Source organism: Alligator mississippiensis, chromosome 13 (genome assembly GCF_030867095.1).
Source record: "Alligator mississippiensis isolate rAllMis1 chromosome 13, rAllMis1, whole genome shotgun sequence".
Taxonomy (NCBI): domain Eukaryota; kingdom Metazoa; phylum Chordata; order Crocodylia; family Alligatoridae; genus Alligator; species Alligator mississippiensis.
Window position 1 is genome coordinate 2612109 of NC_081836.1, and position 26392 is coordinate 2638500.

General features: G+C 42.3%; 1 protein-coding gene across 12 annotated transcripts in view; it reads left to right on the forward strand.

Moving 5' to 3' along the window:
- Positions 1–26392, forward strand: part of EIF4G3 (eukaryotic translation initiation factor 4 gamma 3) — a 174717-nt gene that overhangs the window by 57402 nt on the left and 90923 nt on the right. For 8 of the 12 annotated variants that reach the window (XM_059716609.1, XM_059716601.1, XM_059716605.1 and 5 more), the window contains exons 3-5: positions 2633–2761; positions 24741–24836; positions 26160–26273. In XM_059716609.1, coding sequence (XP_059572592.1) covers positions 2633–2761; positions 24741–24836; positions 26160–26273 — 339 coding nt within the window. Of the gene's footprint in view, positions 1–2632; positions 2762–21238; positions 21354–24740; positions 24837–26159; positions 26274–26392 lie in introns of those variants that run through there. The other 4 variants (XM_059716606.1, XM_059716607.1, XM_059716608.1 and 1 more) reach the window with 2 other exon arrangements.

Here is a 26392-nt window from a genome sequence, read left to right on the forward strand (position 1 = left end):
ATAGCATCAGACATCTCTTATTTCTAGGATATTTTGAACATATATTAATTGACTACTTCCACGGTTAAGAGATGGCAGAGTCTTGTTCTGGGTAAACTGTAGGCAGTTGGACTACATGGGTCTCTGAAAGAACTTTCTGATTGTAAATAATGCTGGTCACTCCTGAACTATAATCACAGAGAGACCTTTTAAAGGGTTGGGAGGAGGGTAGAGTTCTTAAAAGGTCTGATTTGACAACTTTTTCGCCATTATTTGAAACAATCCTTTCTTAGGAATTTTAATTTAGGCCTTTACTGTGTTAATGGAGTCACCTTTGAACATTCAAGAAATGAAACTTTTTAAGACTGTGTTACTCGTAGTGGGTATATTACCTGAGCAAAGAGTCTGAGAGCCACAGGCTTTTGATATCTGATCCTTTTTGTCCTGTGTCTGTAAAATGAAGGATACACTTTTTTTTTTTGTTCGTGCTCATTCTTCCCTAAGCCAGTTTCCAGAGTTCTAGAACCAGTTAAATACCTGTCCCTCTCCCCATCCCAGCACTTGTCCCCTGACTCTCTCCAGGAAAACATACCAGAGAGGTGAAAAGTGTCCTTATTCATCATCTAAACAGGACCAGCCCTTTTTGGTCTGTTAGGTGGGACATCACTGCTATCTGTATTGCATTCCTCCCTGACTTGGCTTCTACATTTGAGGCCTGATTTGAGAGAGCAGTGTCACAGTGTTGGTCAATCTCAGACCCGTATTATATAGTTATCAGTCATCAGATAACTTATCACTATTTAATTCCTGAAGATTGGATTCCAATCCTGACAAGGCTCAAAATAAGTTACTTAACCTACATCTGTGCTTCCCAGTGTAGATTGTGAGCATTATTACTTCTTCAGTCTTGGCACAAAATCGATTTAACGTGACTCCAGGTAGTAAGGTCCAAAGGAATCGTGCATGCAGCCTGTTCTAGTGATCAAAATGTTGTAGAATTTTGTCTTTTGATGCTAGAAGTATACACTTAAGAATTTGCATTTACGCTGACAGTAGTTGAAGAACTTCCTTTACTTGAAACTAATCTCTTATCAGGAAGTAAATTGCTGATTGTCAAGGGGGATATTCCTGGTGATGACTAAAATGCACATGTTTTATTGAATGGTGGGTTTATAAGTGAATAATGTCCTTGCACTCCCAGCTGTGGTTCTGATGTCTTTCATAATTTGTAGCTACTTTTTAAGTACAGAATGAAAAAAGCCTGTTTTTGCCTTGGCAAGGCTTTCAAGATCACTATGATAAGAGGTGTCGATTTTCCAGGAGGCAGGTTGCAGAAGTTTTACAGTGTCCTTTGTGACACGGGTTCCAGTTAAGTTGACTGGAGCTGTGTGTGTGCATCCCTGCCAGATTGTATCAACCAGGAAACAGATGATGTCTCTTGGGGGGGTGGGAAAGGGGCTTCTTTCCCTTGAGCTCTCTCTCCAAATCTTCCTACAGTGCATGCTTTTGGTCTCTTCCAAGCCTTCAGAAATTGCACATTGTCATCCACAGCTATTGGAGTGGTTTAGGTGTTGTAATCAAATGCACCCTTACTTAAAATACAATAAAGGGACACGGACAAGACTGGTTGTAAAACTTACATCTTGTGTTTCATTGCTGACTGACTCTTCTGTGGTACATGCGCTTACTTGTGTGTTGCTAGCAGCACCTTTGAATCATTACCTGTGTTATTTTGAAACTGGAATGACCAAATAGCTGTGATTTAAACAAGGCAGAAGCTCATTTCAGTAGGGGTCAGAGAGAAGGCTGTTACACAGCGCACATAAAACAAAATAATACAGATTACATTATATTGAATTGCTGAGTGGATCTCCTAGTTCTGATTCCTCAATATCTCTTTGATTTGCCATTTTTCATTTCACTTACCCTGGGGTCTACCTTTTAAACAACTTGAAATGAATATTGCACTGTAAGTATGGCAGAATAAAACAAGCATGTGAGCCACGAAGACTTAAAGCTCCTCTGTGTGCATTCCTTTTTGGAAAATCTGGTGCAGTAGTTTTCCAAAAGAATTGTTTTAAATTTTCATTTATCTTTACTGACAAGAAGCCTGTCAGTCCTCGGTCTGAGATTCTTCTGCCAAATTGTCATCTCATTTGGAGGGATGAATGGGGAATTTCTCCTCACCTTGTCTTTTTAGATCACTTCCTCTGACTGGTAACAAGCGTCTTTAAATCACTTTGCAGCCCCCAGGGGGTTTGAACCACTAAATTGCAAGGTTGTTTGGTGTAATTTATAATGGTATGAATTATAAAGATTTGTAAGTAAAAGACCAGGAGTGGAACTGTGAGGGTATTTCAATGAAAGCCTGAGCTGTGTTGGAAAAGCAGTACAGCAGAAGGTTATGTAACTTTTTCCCTTCCCCCTGTTGATGGTGCTACCTATGATACAGGCTTTCCACCAGCATAGCCACCAAGTTTTATATAAATAGTTAACTAACTTGAAAAAGAAGTGGGTCAGCACATATTAAAAACATTGCTGCTGACCCCTTTCATTATATATGCTCCTTTATTCCTAGACTATAAGCGCTAGAACCATCTACAGAGATTGAACTACTAATATTCTGTTTTACTAACCGTTTATCTCCTCACAGGTAACACAAGTAGCAAGACAGCCGGGCCCTCCTGCCCCATCCCCTTACTCTGCACATGAAATAAATAAGGGACACCCAAATCTTGCTGCAACACCTCCGGGACATGCATCGTCCCCTGGACTTTCACAGGTAAGAGCTGGTGCTGGTCAGAAACTTCCCTTCCCTGGTTTCTTTCAGTTCACAGGGGAGGATGCTATTTTTATATATGCAACTCCAGTGCTGCAGTGACTGATGTGTACCATCCTAGTTGGTGGTTAGTTATTGGTTTATCATTACATACGAAGTAAAAGGAGTATGCAGGATTCAGCTTCAAAATAGTACAGATAATATAAGTGATACCACTGAGGAATATCCCCACAGGCTACTCTAGGGGCATTGTCCCACTTTCCTATTAAACATTATGGGAGTGTCTGGTGCATTGTGTTAGTTTTCCATCAATCTGTACTTGTACAGGATGCTGCCATTCTACAATTATTGTTGAAATTGGTGCAATAAAATTAATTGCAAAGATGAATCGCAATAAAAAGCTAGACATAAGGAGAGATTATAAAAAGTTCAGAGAAAGCAAAAATAGAAGTAAGGATAAGGACAGAGAAATGACAAGTTATCTAGAATATGGTAGCTTTTGAAGTTTTCGTAGAGCATGTCACAGGAGTGAAGTGAAGCAGAAAAGAAATGGGCATAGGGAGTATAGGGAATATATTAAGTTAAGAATTAGAGGTTGGGGAAAGGCCAGCGGTCTGAAGAGGAGACAAAATGAGAAGCAGAATCTTTAAACTTCCTTTGGATTTGAGTTGATAGTTGAGCAGATGAAAAAAAATGAAGAACATACAAGAGAGCCCAGAGGTTAAGTGGGCAATAGAGTTCTGAACAAGGCGTAGTAATTTAAGTGAGAAAGGAAGTCCTATCACGAATTGGTTGCAGAGGTCAGCGTGCGGAGACGGAATGAGATAACCAGAGCTTCAAGATTATTGCAGGGCCAGGAGAAAGGGGGAAAGATTGTCAGAAGCATTTGTTGAGATTTTCAGCAAACTTGTCTTGTTTTGGAGAAACGTTATATTATAATCCGCTTTTCAGTGTGAAAGCAAATTCAGACGCACAAGAAATGTTCCGGTAGTGTACATATACCATGCTGGGAATAGAAGACAAAGCAATGGCAGTGATGCATGTGCTACAGTACTTTTTAGGAAAGCAGAGATGCCCACATTCCCATCCTTTTTCAGGAATCTGGAGAATGGAAGCTGTAGTATCTGAGGCATCAGAAGTAGCTTTCAGGCATTTGGCAGCAGTGTTTGGACAAAGATTCCCTAAGCTTTGTTTGCTTTTTTGGACAATTGTTGCATATTGGACAGAGGTGGTTTTGGAGTTGTCCACAGTGATCCCTGGGTCTCTTTGTTTTGTTTTGTTTTGTTTTTTCCCCTGAGCTGATACCATTAATTGAGGAGTGAAAAAAGTAAGAGTAGTTCAGACTATTCATCAGATAGCAGTTGCATGACACTAAGTAACATTGAACTACCTTTGCCATTTTGTTGACCATTTCATGGACGTTTGGGCTGGAAGGGACCCCGGAGGATCATCGAATCCAGCCCCCAACTCGAGTCCAGCCCCCCGATTTAATTAGGCTAATTAAGTTAGCCTAATTAGCTTCTGCTGAAATTTCTGAAGGAAAAAAAAAAAGTTCTCTGTTCTTATCCTCATGAAGAAGCAGTAAGAAGAGGCGTGAATCTTAGAATTAAAAGAAAGCGCTAGTTGGAAGCAACAGGAAGAAAGACACATTCAGTAGACTTCCATTTTTGTAACCTCTTTTATTCTTCGTGGGAAGTTCTTTGCAAATGTGCTTTTTGTGGTGACTTTGAAATGAACACCTCGAAATACCTGATACCAATATTAATTGAGAAATATGAAAAGATTATTTTGCTGAGGTTATTAGAAGGTGTACTGTCTCTTATGTGCATCTGAATTATGCACACAATCTTTAACCTAATTCCTTAAAAGTCTTATTTAAGTGTTTCATTCATGGTTCAAATCTTCTGAACACTTTTTGTCTGCCTACCACATTTTTCTACAAAAGGTCTTGATAGATTTGTTAGTGAAGTGGTTCATAGATTCATAGACTGTAGGGGGCTGGAAGCGACCTCACAAGATCATTGGGTCGAACCCCCTGCACTAGGCAGGAAAGACGACTGGGGTCAGGTTCTTAGAGCAGCTAATACATTTCTGTCTACGAGTGTGTAAATCTATAAATTCAGTGGATATAAATTCAGTTCTCATTAAAGTCGTAGAAACTGGATTGTTTAGAAATCTGCTCCCTATGTGTTATACTTATTATAGGTGCTTTTCTAATGGCTTTAACATCAGCTGAAAGGATTTCAGAACTTTGATGGCTTTTCCTAAAGATTTAAGGTCATAAGAATTTTTCATTTAACCTAGTGGAAGCCAGATTAATCAGATGACAGGTTCCTCCTCCCACCCCAAAGCCATGTATATTTTCTGGATTTTGTAAATATATTTTAGTTCCATCAAGATGGTATTTTTGATTAAATTATATATTTAGTTTTCCTCTGAATTGGCCCACACATCAAATACCAAGCAGAGAGAAAGATCACTTTTAGTGGTGACAGCATTTGCAAGTTATATTTGCATGTGGCCAAAGCTGGTAAGAGTTGTAAATTCAAGTTGTAGCGTCACAAATCACTGTTCTTGCAATGCCGATTCTTGATCAAATGCTCAGTCAAGAAAATAGTGATTCACTCTCTATTTAAATAATACGGGTCCTCAACACTCCTCTTGAGGATTGTATCTGCTTGCTAGTTCCTAAGGTGGGGTCTTTCAGAAGCAGTATCTTGAAGGAGAAAAGGTTAACAGACAACAAGCTTTTTCCCTGCACCTTCTACTGCACTCCTCCCCCATACTTGGAATATCATTCCAGTATGTAGAGTAAAACTGAGGGGTGGTTACGGAAAGTGGAACATCTGTTTCCTCACTTTGAGTGTCGCATCTGAGAGATGAGGGTGAGTGCTGGTGACCACCTTACTGTAGTAAGTGTCTGAATTAATAGGCAAGATGTGTGACTCCCTAAAGGGTAACTCCTTCGTAAGGAAATTGAGGGATGGATGGATGTCAGTCATAGTATTAACTAACTTGATAGAGACTTTACTACAAGAAAATAGAGTCTCTTATGAATAGCGCAGAACATCTGGACAACTTGATAACTTTACATCTTTGTACCACAAAGGCTTGCATATAGTTAAAACTGCAAATTGTTGCATTAACTGGCCTCTGAAAGATCTGCTGAGAGCCTCCTTTGTTCCCAGAGTATAGGGTAGGATGATTTAAGGGCCACTTGGCTGCATAGTACTTCATGTGGGGAAAAGTGCTTGAGTGCAGGTGTGGTGTCATGCCTATGTGGTTGTGTTTTGTTTATTTTACTTGTCTATTTCAAAGCAAAGGAGATTTGTATAGTACCACTAATGTTTAGACTGCTTTTTGCCTATTTTTTTGCTTTCTTCTATTAAAGTAGTATGCCTGCTTCTTGTTTTAGCTATTCGACTTCCTGTGGTTTCCTCTACATTGACTTTAAACCAGCCTCTGGCAATCCACTGCCTTCAGAACTAGTTTCTGCAGCAAGAGTAAGAGAAGTCTGCAGCAATGAAAAACAGTTCCACACCCCCAGTATTCACTGCAAGAAACCTTGCCTCTGCTTCCCTTGCCTTCTCCAAATTCCAGGGCCTTGAAATCATACTTCTGGTCTCTAGAATGTGCTTAACTCTTTCAGTACCTGCCACTGCACTGCACATACTAATACAGAGTTGCCATAGCCAGATGTGGCCTTGAGTCCTACAGAAAAGAGGTAGTTAACTGTGTTAGTCTGAAGTCACACAGAAGGCTGGGCAGAAGTACACCTCATAAACTAACCAAATCAGAGGTGAATAAGTTTTTGTGAACCGGACCTCACTGCATCTGATGAAGTGAGCTTGAGAAAGCTTATGCGTCTTTAATTTAGTTGTTTACAAGGTACATCTCTACCCTGCCTTCTGCTCCAGTCGTACATGCATATACAGTTTCCTATTTTGCGTCTTCTGTATACTAAAGGTTTTCCCCAAAAATCAGACTGGGAGAGGGTTGATGCTTTTCTCCTGCTCCCCCCTTCTGAGTTGCACACTTGAGTAAGTGCAGAATTGTGTAACTGTCTTGCACCTTTCAAGTGACTCTTGTCAGGGAGGAAAGCCCGCAAAGCTTTTATCCTTCTCCTATTGTTGGAAAGGAGGGGCCAGAAGCTGATATGAAACCTGGAGCTTCAAAGCAGGGAACAAGAAGGTTATTGTGTTAAAAGTCACAAATGTCTTTTCCTAGTGTCTGTAGGTATCACAGCTAGGCTTCTTATCGAAGATCTCGCTGCCTTGCCTTTGTGTTCTGCCATTTACCAGCAGGTTCAAGACCAGGGATAGCATGAGGGAGATGGGAGAAACTGGAACGGAACACCCTTGGCAAGATTGGAGGTAGCAACTGCCATACTTAGCAGACAGTGGGAGAGAAAAGCTTCTCTTAGGCAGGAGGAGGAGAGTAATTGGAGTTATGCCAAAGCAAGCAGGCTGGAAATTAGAAGGGAAAAATCTCAAAAGACAATGCTACTCAAAAAGGAGTTGGGAAGACCATGAAATGATTGCTTACCCCACCCACCCAGAAGCTGGGGAGAGGCATCGAGCAGTTTTTACACATGAAAAACACTCTTATTTTCATCCCAGCATGCTAGAGAATCTTGCACCCCCACCCAAACGCTAGCAGTTTTTTGAAGATCCGAGAGAACTGGAGCGGTCGCTGATTATGAGAGAGTGGATTTTGGATCACAAAGGAAACGAGCTGAAAAATGCCCTTCCAGGAAGCATTTGACCTTCTCAACCTTAGCATAAATGTGCTGGCTTTGATTTACAATGTTAGGGGAGACAGAAGGCAGGGTAGATTTGTACCTTACAGAATGATTAAACCAGTGATATAGTTTGCTGCTTATGAAAGTTTATCCATCTCTGAATTAGTTAGTCTGTAAGGTACTAATTTACCTACCTTCTGCTTGCCTTCGCACTAACCCAGCTAACTTCCTGTCTCTGATCATTGATATCCAGAGCTGTTGAGTCTTGGGTGCTGCATTTGAATCCAGAACAGGTTTGCAGTCACTTGATTGCTGGCTGTTTTACTTAACTAAAAGGAGTTTTGTGGTCTCGTTCTTGTTCTTATAAATGCCACACTTGCTAAATTAGCACTTACGATCAAAATGTCACTTACTTGAAACTTGAAAAGAATAAGGAAAAATGCATAAGCTTTTATCCATAATCTCGTCTGGTCCCATGCTGTGGAGAACCATGCGTTTAAGTTTGCTCTCAAGTAAGGATACAGGGCCATAAAAAGACCTGGTGGCAAAAGGTGTGGCAAATACGCATCCCTTGATGCTAAAGCTGGTGCTGGCACTTCTGGCACCAGGGTCCAGGCCTGAGAGAGGTTGTTTCAAGAATCTTGCCATGGAGCCTGGTACGCTGAGCACCGTATGGTTCAGAGCTACGCTTACAGAGAATCTGCTGCTCCTTTCAGTGAGTCAGGACATACCTTCTTGTCTCCTACAAGCAGGATGGCCTCTTGTGGGAGTCCAAAAGTAGACCAGACAAATTTTCTTCCTAGAATTTGCTACGGCTGCTGCAACAGAACTGTCATTTGACTGGTCAGTGAGCGCCAGCCGTATCCGTATGGAATCGCCTTATGGGCTTACAGGGCTCTTCTTCACACATTTCCGGGAGCAGATTGCCATCCCATCCTAAGAAGAGGAGAACAACACGTGCTCTAGTGGCATCAGTGACCAGTCCACTGAAAATGGGCAAGGAAGAATACCAGGAATTGCCAAACAAGGGACAAAAGGGCAACACAATCCTGCGTTACTTCCAAGAACTTTTTGTTTTATCACTGGACAGAGCAGTAGCCCTGGTTCTAGGGTTGAACAGTGTTGAGACACTTGAAGATCTCTCGATGAGAATAGCAGAAACTCTAAAAATAAAGATGTAATTTTTTCCAAGAAAAATCTTGTAAGTTGTTTGGTATATGGATACCATTAGCCCAGTCAGGATTAGCCTTCCAATAAATAGTGATTCAACCTGGCTAAGGCACTGTAACAGACACCTCCCAGTATGCCAGCCACAGGAAATGGAGTGCAACAGGATCAGTCCTTCAAGGTGAGTATGACTATTATTATGAATTCCTTACTCAGTTCAGTAGTACAGGGAAAGTCCAGATCTCACAAAAGCAGCCTGAAGGATAAAGACCCTAAAGAAGCTTGACTTGTTCTCAAGCAAAACCTGTCCGTCTTCTATCTCCCTTCAGTTACAGGTGATGAAAAGTTAAGCGCTCTTGGCGTTGGTGGTGTTCTTATCCTCCCTCTTCTCTCCCACACAGCAGAGGACCTCTTACAGTAAAGATCCTAAGCGTGTTATGGGATATAATGATATTCTTTGTGTCGTGATGTGTGGGAGAAGCTGGAATGGAAGGTCTTGGGGACCCTTTTGAACAAATATTTTGTGTGATTGCCAGTAATTACAGAGGACTGGATTCAATCACCTGGAATGGTCCCTTCCAGTTCTACATTTCTGTGTTCCTGAAAATGTCATTCTCCAATTTGGGATAGAGTTGACACTTTTTGTCCAACCCCCTACCGAGAACAGGGCTGAGCTTAAAGCAGTTATTGGGGAAAGCTAGCCCTATAAGTAGCCATAGACGCTTCAGACCAATAGCCAGGTCCATGACTATTATCATGGGGAAGTCCCCAGGAGCTGCATGTGATGATCAAGGACCTGCTACCAGAAGGAATGGAGTTGTTCATTCCTTGTAACATCTGAGTTCTTGCACTCCTTTGGCATCTGGACAATAGCTCCAAACTGCAAACAATACTGATCTCAGTCTTAGGTGGAATACAGGAGTCCAGCGCGCCTTGCTGGCCACCATGATTCTGTCTCCAATAAAAAACATAAGCACACGTGGCGCTGTCGGTCGTCTCCGAGAAGGTGGAAGGATTCTGCGCTGGCTGCATGTCCGCAGACTTGGTGACACATCAGGGTATGTAATCTGCAGAAACGAATTTGTCCCATTCTCTTGAGTTTAGGCTGCTGTAATCTAGGGCAGATGGATGTTGGAGGTCATCTACCACAGTTACCCTAGTTAGTTTTTTCTTTACCCCGGCTTACTATCCTTTTCATAGGAATCTTCTGTAAGCAGAAGTGGCTTGAGCCTGGTTTCATTGTTAGATGCCATTCTGCTACAGTAGACTTAAGGCCTACTTTCAGTCGATCCTCAAGATGGCCAAGGTATTAGTCAAGATCAGATGGAACAGAGCCACAGTAATCCTAATAGTGTCTTCTTGCCTGAAGCCATTTGGCTCTGAGAGAGTGTACGTGGCCTTTTGGCCATCTCATCTATTTCTGGACTTATCTGGACACGCTATTCCAAAATTGGCTGGATACCATGTACAGCCCAACAGTCCTTGCACCAGGTGGCTTGGATGTTGGCTACTGAAGGATGCTGCTGCTGCTGATAGATCGGAGTTGTTGTAAGGACAGGAAGCGGTCCACGAGAGGGACCTACTCCTTGAAATGAAGATGGTTCTCCCTAAGGGTATGCAACACAGTCTAGACCTGTAGGGCCTCAATATCCACGTTCTTTGGCTACATATTGAACTTAGACATGCAGGCATACTGATCGGTTCTTTCATGATCCACCTTGCAGCAGTATTGGCATGTTGTGGTGTTGTACAGTCCTACTTGATTTTTCTTAATATAAATAATAAAATGCATATGGTTGTCTGTGTTTGTTTTGATATTAAATTTGTATCATCACTGTCCTGCCTGCCTCCTTTTTATCTAACTCAGGGTTCAGTACTTATAATACCTAAAGCATCCTACAGATTTGGGGACAACTGGAAATTTTGGTAAGTGGGTGGGGAAGAGTTAAGAACTTTGAACACAGAGTGAGTGGTAGGAGGAAATTTGGGATTGTAAAATAGTCATTTTAATTACACGTTCATGACAAAATGATTGAAGAAAGCAAAAGTGAACAGTTGATGTGGATGTCATCATTTCACTGTTACCTCTTTTGTCTAGCTAGTGTTAGTTCTTTTTGGGAGGTGTTCCACACTCAGGAAAAGTGTACCTTATCGGCTTACCTTTGATTTAGAATTGTCAAAGTTATGTTCACTAGTGTGAGGGCTAGACATATACAGGTTAAAGGCCCCTACTTGGCAGAATGTGCAGGGTGGAGTAAAAGGGGAGAAAACAACTGAATTTTTCTTGTAAGTTTTGTGCCTGTGTTCTGGGTTTTCAGTATGGTAAAATACTTTGGGTCTTGGTATAGGGAGACATGCAGTAATTTAAGTCAACTCAGCTTTGTTCTTTTTGGGACTATTGTGTATTCTAGTATCCTTTTTGATGGAATGAGATGATTTGACACTTATGTGAGCAGGAGGTCTTCATGCAATCTAGCATAGATGTTACCAGCATCCTTCACAACATACATAAATTTTAGTCAGACAAATATTTTGGAAAAGGCAATGTGTCGCAATAAATTTGGAAGTCAACCGAGGCAGAATTTTCTACACCCTGCTTTTCTAAGTATACAATAAATAAAATATCCATTAAACTATACAAGGTTACAAAAGTAAAGGTGCCACCTAAAAGGGTTTTTCAGATATTGTTTGCTCTTGAGAAGACGACAGCCGACTCCTAAATAAGCGATATGTCGGCAGTCCTAAAATGAGAATAAATGAAGGATGTTTTCTTCCAGTAAATACTTTCCAGAGTCAAACAATTCAAATTACTGGAGTCCACCTTGTAGTTATGTCAGACCCAGGAATTCTAAAAAAATTAAATAACTTCAGGGACCCCTGTCAACTTTAACAATGAGAACAGCTCAGTAGGAATAAAGGTTTGGGACTCCAGAAACCCTTTGTGGAGTTCAACAGGACTCTGACCAGGCAGTGAGTTCTTGTGGCCCCCTAAATGGCACGGATAATTTCCAGTATTTTCAACATTCCCTTTAATTGTCCAAACATGTAAGACCTTATACTCAGTGTGGTGGGTTTATTTCTGAGTGGATGTGAAGTAGATCACTGCCAAAATTTTGGGAGTCAATGGAGAAAAGTTAGGCTTTGTTGTTATTTTCATTTTTTTCTTTTGTTTATTTCTTGGGGTCTGGAAAACAAGAAGGAAGGAAGGAAGATAAGGGATGCACAGGCCCTGTGGCATCTGTTTAGGAGAAGCATAGTTTCAGGGACCTCTCCAATCATCTGTAAATCAAAGAACTCATTGATGCCACCAGTGTAATGGTACCTGTATCCTGTCTGTGCCCATTCTTCTCTAGAGTTTGTGTTGACACTCTGAATTATGTAGCTTCCAGAGAGAACAAGGAATAATAATGAGATAGGAGGTATACAGACAGCTGTGGTGTGGGGGGATCTGGAGGTATATACCAGTGTCCCTGGTGGGGTGGGAGAGTGGAGAGCTGGGAGCTGGAGGGGATGGGGAGATGGGATGTAGCCCTGGGAATGTGGGGGAAATGGTAAGGGTTAGAAAGGGGGATGGCAATGCAGACAGCTATTGTCACAATGGGAGAGTGGGCAAAACTGCCATATGGTGAGCAAGAAATGCGCAAAGCCCCTGGCCTTAGCTAGTGGTGGTAGAGCTGCAGAAAACCTGGAGAGAGGGGAGGAAAAAAGCAGCAAGTTTGGTTCATGTACTCTCTGAAGTGCGTCATTCCCTGGTATTCTTGCGTGCCAAAATCTGTGTTAAAAAAACACTGTTTAGATTGCAGAATCGAAGTACTGGAATATTAGGCAAGGTTGCCCTTGCAGCCTTAATTTTACTTCCTTTTGTGTCTACCCTGTGCACTAAATGAGACGGGGCTTACAGGGAGAAGTGTGTAAGCATGATGTTAAAGGCAGTGATGATACTATGTATAAACAAGGAGGAAGAGCTAAGGCTGCAAAGGCAATCATAAATCCTGTGAATCAATCTTTCAAGCACTTGGCTTTGCATGTATAATGTTCTTATAATGTGGGGTTCCTGATTACAACTTCCCAAGATTTTGGGGGGAAAAATCTATTATGTAGAAGTTTTGATTTCTTACCTGGTGTCCCATCGTGCATCTGTAGCAGGGTTTAGACACTGAATTTTCAGTACTACAGCACAGATATTTGCCACTTGAGCTTGCAGTATTAACTACCTTATTTGACAGCAGGAGAAGGCTGATATCCAGAAGAGCAATTGGTTCTTTGTGCATTCTGCTGAGTTAAGGGCACTCTGGCCTAATGCTTTTTCTTTGCTTCCCTCAGTAATGCGGAGGGACCTCTCACACAAAGGCAGTGGCATTGACTGCTCAGCCATATACTGAATCTGGGGCTTGTTCACAGACTGAGGGGATGGACTGCACGAGCCATGTGTTGAGCTTGTGGAGGGGTACGCTTAGTGAAGGGGTGAAGAAGCAACTGGATATTCCACTTTGTGTTCACTTGGCTTTGTCACATCATAGATCTGAAACTTGGCACATGATTTATCAGCTTGGATGCAGATTTAAAAAAAAAATTGGTGATCTTTTCCCCCCAAAATCATACATTTACTTCTGTGCGAGTACTGCAGAGAGAGAGGTTTGGCAGTATAACAACAGAGGAAAATATTTTAGTTGGTATTCAGTAGAGTGGTTAAAAACACACACAGCAAAACCCAAAATTATCAGGAATAGTACAGCAAACAAGAAAGAACCCTTCATGCATTTCTCTTTCCCATTTCACAATATCTGTGTAAGAGTAAACAGTGCTTGTGGCTTATATAAGGAAGGAAGGGAATGTGTCTCTTGGGTCTGTAACACCATCTACATGGGCTGTTTCTGTGTAGGGAGGGAGTCAGGAACACTCTTAACTTTGTACTCAGTTTTCCTCACATTCTTTCTTATATTGGGAAATGATTCCGAGGTGTTGTGATGACCTGGGAAAATGTCTTATAATATTTTTATGAATATCACTCGTGACTTTCCCAGGTTCAGTTTGGTATTGCTGCCTTCGAATCATAGAAAATTAGGGCTGGAAGGGACCTCAGGAGGTCACATCTAGTCCAACCCTCTGCTCAAGGTAGGATCATCGTATCTTGATTATCCTATGTAAATGTTCATTTAACCTGGGGGTTGGCAAGCTTTTGCCACCATGGGCTGCAACCCAGCCCCCACCGCAGGCTGCACCCCCTGCACTGCCCCCCTCCACCTTCCTCCACCTCTTCCCTTCCCCCCCGTCCCCCACAGGTGATCAGCAGATGCTACAAAGGGAATAGACAGTCAGGTGCTGGGATCATGCAGTTACCTCCTCTGTTGCCACAGAGAACTGAACATGGCAGGCAGTAGGGTCATGGGGATGCATCCTCCGCTGCTGTGGCTGGACCATACCGCTGTGGGCCACGTTCAGTCTCTTCACAGGCCGGATCTGTGCCATGGGCCATATGTTGCCGACCCCTGAGCTGCACAGACAACCTGACAACCCCGTTGCAAACCTACCAGACACATTGCCCCAAAACACTAAGAATACCCTAACTTGCCACAAGTATAAAGCGGGGGGATGAGAGTACTGTCAGTGCCCTGCCCCTGCAAGGACAGCAGTGGTTTGTTAAAATACACTTAGAAGGGCCAAGAAAGATACCTCCCAATATACCAATGGGAGCCAACCTTTTTGGTAACAAATTAGCCCCATGCCCTCCTTCAGTGCCATTATGATTCCCTTCCCTGCCTGATCTGCTGCTCTGCTCTCTTCCCCCTCCCCAGTCTGCTTTCTGCTTCCTGCTGTATCTCCTGCCGTGCTGCCTGTCCCCTCCCCAGTCTGCTGAATACCACGCACAGAGGCTGCCTGTGGCCACTCCTACTATATCCATATAGTTAAATCATGGGAGACTGTAAAGGGCTGGTAAAGAGCTCATCAGGAAGGTGAAACTCTGGCATAGATTTGACAGCCCAAGTTAAGAAGCTTCAAAGGAATTAAGATGACAATGGCTGTGCCAGCAACTGGAGGTGAAATTATCTAGTTGGTTCTATTCAAGCCGGGATGTTTGACTCCTCCTTAAGGCTGAGCCTATGGTACTAAACCCGTATACGCCCTCCTGGGTATATAAAACCCTTATAGAGCTTAGTCGACAGAAGAGGATGGAACAGCTGACCAGAGAGGCTGCTCTACACTTGTGAAAAAGCTTCCAGGCTGAAGAGATTTGATTTAGATGCAAAGGGAATATGCGGCAAGCAGTGCAGGCTGTTTCTCTGTACTCAAGAGATGGTGAATATTCTAGATACGCAGAAGCTACACAGAGAGAATTGAAACTTTGATAAGGAAATACACAGCTAGGACCCTTTTTTTTTTCGTTGCTTTTAACTCTGCCCCTGTGTGTTCTGTATCCTTGGATGAAAAAATAAATAATGCTTTGCTTCAAGTCACTTGAATCAGCTGCTGTCTTAGGCTCCCGAAGGGAATCCTCCAGCAGGGTCCACAACCCAGCTGGACCTGTTGAAGTGCCAAGGGGACTGTCATCTAGATCCTGGGCTAAAAGTGGTTGAGACTCCAAGAAGAGACAGCAGTGCAGTTAGGTTGGTAACCTTGACACGCATTGTTTGGAGGGCACTCATTTGAAAAGGCCCATGAATTTAGGTTTTACCGAAATCTTCAGAATGCGCACAGTACTCCTATTCTTTGCTGTCTTGCCATTTGAAAACCTTGAAGCTGCATAATGGATTAGATGCACAGAGTTTACCCCCATTTTGCAAGGTTTCACATTTCAGCAATTTCAAATGACACTGGTTGAAAACAGTATTTGTACTGTCAGCTTTGACTTGACCAGCCTCCCCTTTGAAAGCTGTTACATTTTCTAGAACCGAAAGACCTTTTAATCTACATAACCAGCAAAACCTCACAGAAATTACTACGATAATTGCACCATTGGTTTTAATGGGACTTTGCATAGTCAGAATAATACAAAAAAATCTATGAAAAGATACTACTAAAGGAGACTATTAAAGTTGCTGGAGCATCTTGTGGATTAAAAATATTGGCCTGTAAACTTTTGGCAATAGGCATCGCCATGTGTTATTTTTATTACCTAGCATCTCATTGCAGTCAATGTGTTGCTGATCTGAATGCTGATTTCAACATCTCTAGAAGAATAACTTGCAAGTGAGCTGCTGAGAAAGTATAAAATATTTGAGGCATTTTATATAACAAATTATTTTATTTTCTGAGCCATTTTTTTACTGTCCTTAGAGCAGAATTATTCAACAGATTGTGTTAAAAGAATCTGTTTATTCTCTATTGCTAAAATGTGGCTAAAATGTCATAGAGTCATAGAAGTAGGGTCGGAAGCGACCTTGTAGATCTTCAAGTCCAACCCCCTGCCTGGGCAGGAGAGAAACGGGGCTCAAGTGACCCCAGCCATGTAGGCATCGAGCCGCTTCTTAAAGACCCCCGGAGTAGGAGCCAGCACCACTTCCCTTGGAAGTTGGTTCCAGATCACTCACATTTTTGATAGTATAAAAAAAAGATACACGATATTGACAGACCACTCTAAATAAATCTTGGTCCTTCAAGGACTGTGGCACTGATGTTAAGGGCTCACGGTTAGGTGTACAGATACCTACAGATGATTCACAAAATAAACCCAGAAAACGGGTCAAGACAAACAGGAACGTGTGTTTTCCCAGGGACAGGTAACAGCGACACACCATGTACCACAGCTACTTGTCCCCAGGGAATACCCATGCCACGCGAGCTCTGGTCCACAGCAGGTTACCCTGGATGGAGGAGGGGAGGCTGGGGCCAGCAACTGTGCTGGTCCCAGGAGCCTTACCTGGGGACCTGAGGACCTCAGGGACCTGCAGCTGTGGCACTCCTGCAGCAGGAAGCCTGGCTGACAGCCGGAGCATGGACCCAGCCAGCCAGGCTCCAGTTTTGAGCAGCATGTGCTGCTGCCGTGCGCTGCCTCGTGGTTTTTTTTTTGGCGTGGGTTTCCTCTCGGGGTCTAAAAAACACCCCCTGCGCTGCAAAGTAGCAGCACAGGAAACACCTGCACGTGTGTTGTGTAGCACTGCAGACAGGTCTGCAGCACCATGTCTGTGCTCATCTGGACGCGTCCAGAGATTTCAAATAAGAATCCAGAGTGTCAAAAACATTGTGACCTGAAGTCAGGCAAAAGGCAGGGTCGATTTGCCCCTTAGACAAACTAAATCAGCATAGCATAAGCTTTCGTAAGCAGCGGCTGGCTTCGTCAGATGCTGTGAATGGTAGGAGGAGAACATAGGGCTCCTTATTCCCGGTCATGTGCTAAAACTGCACGTCCTTGTGTCACTCCTGCAAATATAGAACCGCATGAACCTGTTACTTTCCATAGTCAACATAGGAATCAAGAAACAGTATGATCAAAGTGACTTCCTTCTGAAGCGCACTGCGCTGGCTAGTGATGGCCGTACGTTCCCAGAGCAGCACCTCTCTGCTAGGGGATTTAATGTCAGTTGTACCCCGAGAGCTGTTTTCCCCGCGCTGCTGTGAGCAGGAAGCAAAGGAGCAGTGTGACTCAGCTTTTTCTCCTGACCCTGTCTGACGCGTGTGCTTTGCCTGTTTATTCCCAGTACAGTCAGTACTGGGGGAGTCACATTACACAGCAGGCGTCGTGTTTATTAACGAGTGCAGTAACTAATCTAAAAATAACTTTCTTCGCTGTTTGGCAAAGTGAGTCGCATCGAGATGGAAAATCCACACAGAAAATAGTCACCGAGGGTTTTCACTAGCAAGTCATTTGGATGCATAAACACTCAAATATTATTTCCTTATTCCATAGAGAGTCGCATTTCAAAAGTGAAGTGACAGAGTAGAATACTTGGAGGAAAGCAAATTGCTCTGATTAGAAAATGGACCTGCTCAGCAGCCCTCCGTTCCACTGCAGCTCAAGGTGCTGTAATTGCAGAGCTTCAGGGGTTTCAAGGCCATCATTTTCATGCTTATGAACCAACACCCTTATACGCAGCAATATTTGCTTCCTCTCCTCCTCCTCTGCAATAATGTAGTCTAAGGAATTTTGAATTTGTTTCATCACTGCTCTCTTTATTCGTCCGCCTCTTTCTCAGAGTTTCAGCCACAGTGCATAAAAGCTGCCTGTCTCCCAGTGTGACTGAATATGATTATAATTACTCCATGCACCTATTTAGGTGCCTGGCAGAGAAGAACTCTGAAGGCTTCAATATACGTAATAATTTTAATCAGCTTATTTGTCTGAAAAGCTGTGGATCATGATGATTTATTCTGTTCGGCATTTTAAAGTTTTCAGTAACGTACAGTTGATGCTATATATAAACCTTGTGCCCAAAATCATTTAAAAAAAAAAAAAAAAGTCTAAAAAGAGAAAAATTAATTACAGATAAATTTTTAAAGGAAACCTAATTTGGGCCATCCAGAAAGTTCACAGAGTAAGAAGCTGTTGTCACCTTGAATAGCTGAATACATTTGTTCAGGTAATGGTTATTGTCCTTGCTAAGCGGTCATAATAAACCTATCATCTTAGGTCAGACATCTGTTTCTGAGCCTCACACTTCAGGTATCCACTGAATGCATGAGATACCAACAAGTTACATTTTCCACTATGCTTTATAAGAGCGTACTAGTTACAAGAAGCCTTTTTAGGATTAATACATACACTTAATTATTTAAATAAAGTATGGTTCTTGTAACATTAAGTATCAAAGAGAGTTTATTATTAGAATACATTTGCCAGCACTGGCCCGTACACCACTAGTATTAACATTGGCATCACTTTTCAGCAAGGTGGTTACCCTGAGTACTAGATTTAGAAATGCCCATTGTAAGGTCTTTTAAATTGTTTCAGAGTTTATTCCTGGCAATATATGCTTTGTGTTGCGTGATCCTTTTAATCTCCCCACTTCCCCCTTACTGTTTAGCTGTAGTTTTGCTTCAAAGGCACAAATGTCTTTGTTATGTATAACATATATATAAATAAAATATATCTATATAGAAATATATATATATCCAAATTTTAGGTTATTGTTATACTCTGATTAAAGAACCCTTCTTCCAGACTGGGCCTCAGAGCTTAATTCTCAGCCGGAAATGCACTCAATTAACAGTCAGTCCACTACAAACTGGTATCCAAACCCGTTAGGCTCTAGTCTCGGACAGAGTGAGATCCTACCACAGTATTGTTTGAATGATCAAACAGAAGCTAGATGCAAAATTAGGCGATTGGGGTGTAGATAAGGCTGCTTGCAGCTGCCCCACAAATTATCTGTTTCTAACACGTTGGTTGGGGAGCAAATGGGGGTCAGAAAATCCCTTGAATGAAAGCAAGGGGATGAGTAATGACCGTTGTGGACTTTTCTCTGCCGTCAGACACTGTGGGAGTACCAAACACCCAATTCAGTATCGTCGGGAGCCCTGCCCTCTGCTGCGAGTGACATGGGTGTCTAACCAGCTGGCTTCTGAATGAATGCCATCAGTAATTACTGTCACAGGCACTTCTTCTGCATGCCTGCCATCCCCTAATGGGCTTCAAAGGGCAGCATTAGACCCAAACTGCCTCTGTTGGGCTGATGACCAAACCAAGCCCTTTTCAATAAATAAATAAATAAAGATTGGCCAGACATAAGTCACCTGGAGGGTATTGGCCATGTAGTTTCCTAAAACAGCCATTCTCAACCTTTTCAATCCCACCGTTCCTCATGGTCTACCTGTACCTGCTGCCCCACTGCCCATGTCCCCCATATCCCCCTGCACACCCCTCCTATCCCACAACTCCCTGCTCAGGTCCTATCCCCCAGCCAGTCTTCCCAACCTCATGCACGGCTTCACAGCCTTCCTCCTTCCTGTACAGTCGTCTTGTCAGACATGCCGTGGAGATAACTCCACTTAGATCTGGATGTTCGTTCTCTGCAGTGGAAGTGGCACAACTGCTCTGCTGTTTCCTCCTCCGGAGGTAGCATGTACAGAGCAAGAGCACTCCAGTGTCTGTCGCACTGACTGGAGCCACCAGAGTATTTGTCAAGCCCCCACCCCCTCAACACCAATGCGGTCCGCTGTTTGAGAACCCGTGTGCTAGAAGAGCAAGCACCTGGGTAAATTAAAAATCAGCTCTGGATAATTTGGGGACCACTTGGAGCCTCTGTAAGTAACTTGAGCATAGTGATGGTGGAGTAGCAGAGCTCACAGGGGCTTGTGGTATGGCTTTAACTCACCCCTTTGTAGAGGAGCCATTGTGTTTTCCTAAATTGCTATACTGTCTCTGTTTTTCCACCGCATATTGGTGCTGAGGTACACATTAGAAATCCCTAGAGCAGGTAGAAATCTTACCTTTGACATTTGGATTGGGAGGGAGAAGAAGCCAAAAATGTTTCTTACAGAGAAGAGCAGAACAAATGGGGAACTTTGTGGGATTGGTAGAGTTTTGTCACCTCTGTTTTATTTTCATTGTGCAAAACTAGGAGTAGTTTAGCTGCTGGGCTTTTTATGCAGCTGTTTCAGGGTTTGGGGCCTTGTTTTAACCTTCCGTAGTTTTCACTTCCAATCCCTATGCCAGTTAATTTGGTGGGAGTTAATCAAAATGTGCCATCAGCCTAGATTTCTGTCTCCTCATCTGGGTCCTTGCTTTTGCTGCTTGCCTGCTCCACCATCATTTTTCCCCTCCTGTCCTTTTTTTGGACAGGCCATGCAAAATCCTGGAGTGGTGCCTGTGCCCCCTCCCTAAGACTCCACAATATGATGTCTCAACTGATCTTTGATATTGATTCAGCTCCGCACTGGCATCAGTGAAGGTAACCTGCTTTTTAAATACATATTTTTAAAATTACTTTAATGGGCTGCTCTGCTGTAAGCAACCAAAAGATTTTAAAGGAGTAACGTGTATCTACCTTGCTGTCTCTAAAGAGATGAATCAATATCAGAAGGTCTGACCTATCCCAGTGGGAGGCCTGGGCAGTAGTGGAGACTTGTCAGAATTGTAGTCATAAGCCAGGATGCAAGCATTGCTTTGGGGAGAGAGCACGATTGCCAGAAAAAGGACTTGAGGGACAAAGAAGAAAGCTATGAGAGATGCCAAAGAGGAATCTAGTGACTTGGGGCAGGGGGAGTGCAGGGACACTAGCATGAATGTTTTACCAACATGATCTGCCAAAGCCATTCTCCACTTTCCTACAGCACATCAGCATAAGCAGCTGTGGCCCCAGGGAAAGGTGTGTACATCAGAAGGGGTCCTACATTTCAAATCAGAATGCCTATATAACTTCTTAAATGCTGCTTAAAGTGACTTAATTATATATTTTGTGGGTTGGCATAGAGCAGAGATTCACAGTCAGGGTCTCATGGCACCCTGGGGTGGCTTGAGATTCTCTTGAGGTGCCTTGGGGGACCACACAGTCTTAGCACTGTTAGGTGTGCATACATGATTCACATGATCAACCCAAAGATTTCAAATGGGAGCCCCTAGTATCAAAAATCTTCTGATATGTTGTAGGTTTCCTGAGTTTCTGCAACTGAAGAATCACTGTATTATTTTTCTGTAGTCAGAAAACAAGTGAAAACGAAGTGCTGGCATTTTCTGAAGGGTGCCTTAAGCCTATCGAGGGGTGCCTGGAGTCTAAAAGCATTGAAAACCACTGGCATAGAGGTTGGTTACAGGTGGGCATTAAACCCTGGTATGTGTATTTGTTGAGAGATGATTTGGATTCGGGGGGGGGGGGGGGGGGTTTATGTTAGAATACACCTTTCATGAAAACTGGTATAATTTTTACCAGCATTTCATTCAGTCACGTAAGATGGCTTGTGCCCCTGAATACGGGGTCTGCCCTATGCTTGAGGCTCTTGTACCACTAAATGCATTTCATGCAGTTTCAAAAGCAAAGCAAAGACTCAGGAACAAATTGGGAACTGTACAATCACTTCTGAATCACGTACTTACTTTTACTAAAGGTGCAATTTTAGCCATTTCTTTGACTTCTGAGCAATACAGAAATGCGGTAGAAAATCCTGTTTTCTTCATTGTTTAATAAGACTGTAGCACTTGCAAGATAATATGTGTTTCTGAGTGTCACTGAAGATACTCATTCACTAGTGGATCAGAGTTAGTATCTGAACTTGATCTGAGACAGCAGAATTGGGAAGTGCTGCAGAAGAAGGTTTCTTGTCTTATGTTTGGGATGGGTGTTGCCTTATTTTGAAGTCAAACCCACTGCCCGCTGAGCCAGAAAGGAATACTTACTTGCTTCAGACGCTGAATATTCAGACTCGTTAAATACATTTCTGTATGTTTCATGTTAGCTTATGATTAGAAGAGGATGTAGAGACTTCACCCCAGGCTGAAAAATTACACAAGAAGTGTTTGAAGCCCCTGGTCCAGGCCAGTCTTTGTGAGGTGTAAAAGCAGCTTAACATTTTATCTTGCTCCTTTTTCCTGTAAAGAACAACAGAGAAACTAGCCTTTTTGTGCCTAACAGTGTGCCCCTTCTAATGAAGGTCTTCGCTGTGATAATCTAATATCTCTTTATGAAAGATACAAGACAGAGGGAATTGTTCTGTAGTAATAATGTTAGTATTATTAGGTATCTCTTGCAAAGCACAGCCTGTCCCAAAAAGCATAGTTCAAATTTGGCATGCTACAAGTTAGTTAAATATGGGAATGGGTGAGAAAATAGAGGGGCGACAGCAAAGCCCATAGTTCTGCTATGACATAAACACACTGTAATCTTTAGTTCTGTTTCTTTTATTTCTTTTGTTTTACGGGGTGGGCTTGGCTCACTCTGAATTTCCGAGGCTCTCCTCTGAGAGAGTTAAATTCTCGGGGAGGGTTTTTATTTCTTTCTTATTTGTGAGGTAAGGATAGGGGTGAGGCAGGGAGGACTTCCCAAACCTCAGTGGAAGGCTGGAAAAGATTCCTAGATCAAGGGCGATGTCATAGCTGGAGCGGAGCAAGCAGGGAGGTGATTGCAAAAGTAAGACCGAGCCTGAGATGTACGCAAGTGCTACATGAGTCAAGGTCAGGAAGTTTGAATTTAATGTACAGTGCATGGGAGCCAGTGAAGTGGCTCGAAGGCTATATCTACCTTAGAGAGTTTTACTAAAAGAATGTGTGCTGTTCTTAATCCCAGTTCAGTTTATTCAGGCTGTATCCATGAGTCTTCTTTAATCCCTTTAATTCTCCTGTTTAAAACCTATGTTCGGATGTATCCCCATCTTTTAAAGACTGTCTGCCTCGCAATTGAAAGCTAGCCAGTGCTGGTTGGCCTGATGGTGCTCGTTAGCACAGTGTTATTTCAGGCTCAGTTGGCTGAAAGGCATTTAGTACTGATTCTTCTGGTACTCGGTGCTGTTTCCACAACACTTCCTGCTCAGGTTGCCCAAGCAGATCTTGAGACTGTTAGATCGTTGTGTACCAGGGCACGGTGCTGCCTTTGGAGTAGTGGAACTGTCAGGCCTATTTTATAGCACATTGTTGATGGGGTTTCTTATTATAATATAGTTAATATATTTGACATGTTTAAGAAATTAACATTTGTTTAATTTTAGTCATAGAACTTAGTCTGATAATTAAAAATTGATTAGTCAAATCAAATGCAGCATTGTATAACTCAAAGATGCTCTGAGATGTACCTGAGGGTTAGTATACTTGAACCCTCCTTTATTTGTCATATAATGGATTGAAACAAAGTTGCCTTCATTATTTTGTAAATCTAATTCTGAATTTCAGTGTAAAGAATATGAAATGCAAGACCAGGTTGGCTCCTGTAGAGTAACTGAAGCTTGCAGCATGAATATATGGTAACTTCACATGCAAGCAAAGCAAGGCACTTCAAAAATGTTATTTCTCTTTAGATAGACCGTGCTGTTCCAATTATAAATTAACCCTACATATAAGTTGACCCTACATTTTGAGGTTATGTTTTAGGCGGGGGGAAAGCAGCTTTTTCCCCTGAATATAAGCTGTTATCTGTAGAAAAGGCCTTGAACTATTTCCCTTGTAGAATCTCATAGGGGAATTGGATAACCAAAGAAAGGACCTAAAGGGTTAAATGCGCCGAAAATACTAAAATAAAACTTAGAGAGCATCATCTATACCAAAGATAACTTTGCCCAGGCTCATCATCTTGTCTTTTTGTGTTTACCCTAAAACTCCATGGGACTGTATAGCAAGGTGAATACTTTAGTCAAATGGAAATCGTTTATAGACTTAAACAATGGCAGACCCTTATTAAAGGGCCAAATTTGAATCGCATTTCTGGATTCAGACTTAATTGGCATGTAAAGCTGAAACCCTGGATCCAAACTGCCGTGGCCTTTAGGAGTTTTTATGGTTCTCTTTGAGGTAAAGAAAAGTACTTATAATCAGAACAACGCAGTACTATTTAAAGATGAACACTATTTCTGAAAGGTAGTATTTCTGTGCTTCAGGCGTTACTGAGACCTGATTCATTCTGTTTGAAATGAACTCATGTTCATCCTTTGACTTCTGCTCAACTTCAGACTAACACTGCTAACTACCTCTCTCATAGCTCCAGTGAAATGGATGACAGGTCACATCAGCTGAGGCCAGCCAGCCCCATGTGCCTGCCTGTCTCTTGAAAACTTTAAAAAGATTATTTGTGTTAGCTGTATGCTAGTTTGTTTCTTGTCATCTGTCATTATTCTGGAGCAATTGTCAATCATACATTACTATTCCAGGTTTTCCTGGCAGTTTTGTTCAGAATAGAATTAAAATCAGTACATATGCCAGTAGATGCAAACAATACAGTATTTTTAAGTTAATATGTGCTCTTTGTTATCGTTTCCTCGGCTGAGGTTTTTAAGATAACTAATGTGGTATTGTATGTGCCATATAGATAAACTAGTAGGAGTCTAATCTGAATAGTCAAGGAATCCCTCTCTTTCTCAGCAGTAATCACGAGGGCTGTCTATCTGTGGTTCTTATCTCAACTGTAATCACCAGTCCGTCCAGTAATGTGTATTGATGGCTTTAATTTACTTCTCTAGATTAATTATTTGACATATTAACATGTTTTTGTTCTCTGGCAGGCTCCGTACCCCTCAGGACAGAATGCAGCTCCAACCACGTTGGTGTACCCCCAAGCCCCTCAAACAATGAACACACAGCCTCAAACGCGCTCTCCGGTAAGGGAACGTGTGTTTGCTCTACCTTCTGTCCTTTCTTTCTTGTTCGTGTGTGTCTGTGTGTGTGTACAGTACCTTACCAGTTCTCTGAAAAGAGTTTTACTGACCTCTGGAAGTCAGTTCCAAATAGCAAGTCCTTATTACATTTTTAGACCCTTTCTTCTAAAGTAGCTTTTCAGAAAAGAAAACGACGGAGGGATTCTCATCTACTTCCAAATTGCTTGATTTATTTTTAGTAGTTGCGTTCAAGTTCATCTCTTTTTAGAACTTAATTCATTATCAGTCTTTCTCTTTGTCTCACTTTTTTTCTTTAAAGAAATATTTGATAAAGTGACAGAACAAAGAAAGATCAGTAAATGACTACAAATCTCCACCGCAGCACTCAGTCTCCAGCGGCCCTGGGAGCAATACTTCTGAACCAGTGTCACTGGATCAGTTCTAACCATTTAATAGATCATTGTATGCACATGCAACATAATATGGAGTTTCTTAGACTCAAAACTATTTTGTGATGAGCCCCTTGTCTTCAAACTTTGGACTTTGTTGTCCTCCATAACCTTCTTTTTTGCATATTTTAATACTGTTCTGCTGTTGTAGGACTTTGGTTCCCTCAACCAGCCTCTTGTTTGGGAAATCTGTGCTTATAGTGCAGTTCCACCTGATGTTAGGAAGCTCTCCTGCAGCATCACCTGCTTCTTCCTACTTTTAGAAGCAGGATAGATCATCTCCACATTACCTAAAGCCTCAGCTAGCCCAGGGAGCAGCAGTCCCTGTGTCTCTTGTGAATCTACCTTACCTGCATCATAACACTCTGGTTACATATGAAATCACTGCACCATCCCCAGCACTCTTCTCTGTTTAGAGTGAGATGAATGCTGCTGAAGGGTGGCACCTGGAAGCCTTTGAGACAGAAGTCTTCCATTTATCTGCATAAAAGGTATAGTACAGGGCAAGCTTCCCCCATATATAAGCCTATCAGTATACCTTACCCCTCTTTTGGAAGTGTCACCTCTAGGAGAAAAGTTAGTCTTCGAAGGTTGTTGACCTCTGTGCTGAGAGCGCCAATTAATGCCAGTTTTTATGGTGTTTTTGTGGTGTGAGCAGCTTCATGTTTGTAACTGGACAGAGACCTCCCAACTCATTAGTCCAAATTCTAATCAGTAATATGGGCTATTGATGGTAAAAAAAAATCTTTTCTCAGTAAGTATAATCAATCATCTTCTTTATCTCTAGTTGTTGCAAAGCAAAAGTAAATTTACATGGTTAGAACTTGGAGCAAAACCTGACTGAAGAGCCGCATCTCTAAACCAGTTTTCTTGACAGCCCAGCAGAACAGTGCCAATACATTGCACAGACAACTGGAAGAGGAGGAAGGTTTTGGAACAGAGTCCGGTTTACAGGTCCCTGGCTGGAAGAGGCTGGATAAAATACTGCATTGTAAGCAATATAACAAACTGTACTCCTTCTTGCAGGCAATTGTGCCTACGGCACTGTTTTTTCATTTGTTTGGTTCCTTTTGGTTTTGGGTTTGTTTTTGGGGTTTTTTGCCTTTTTTT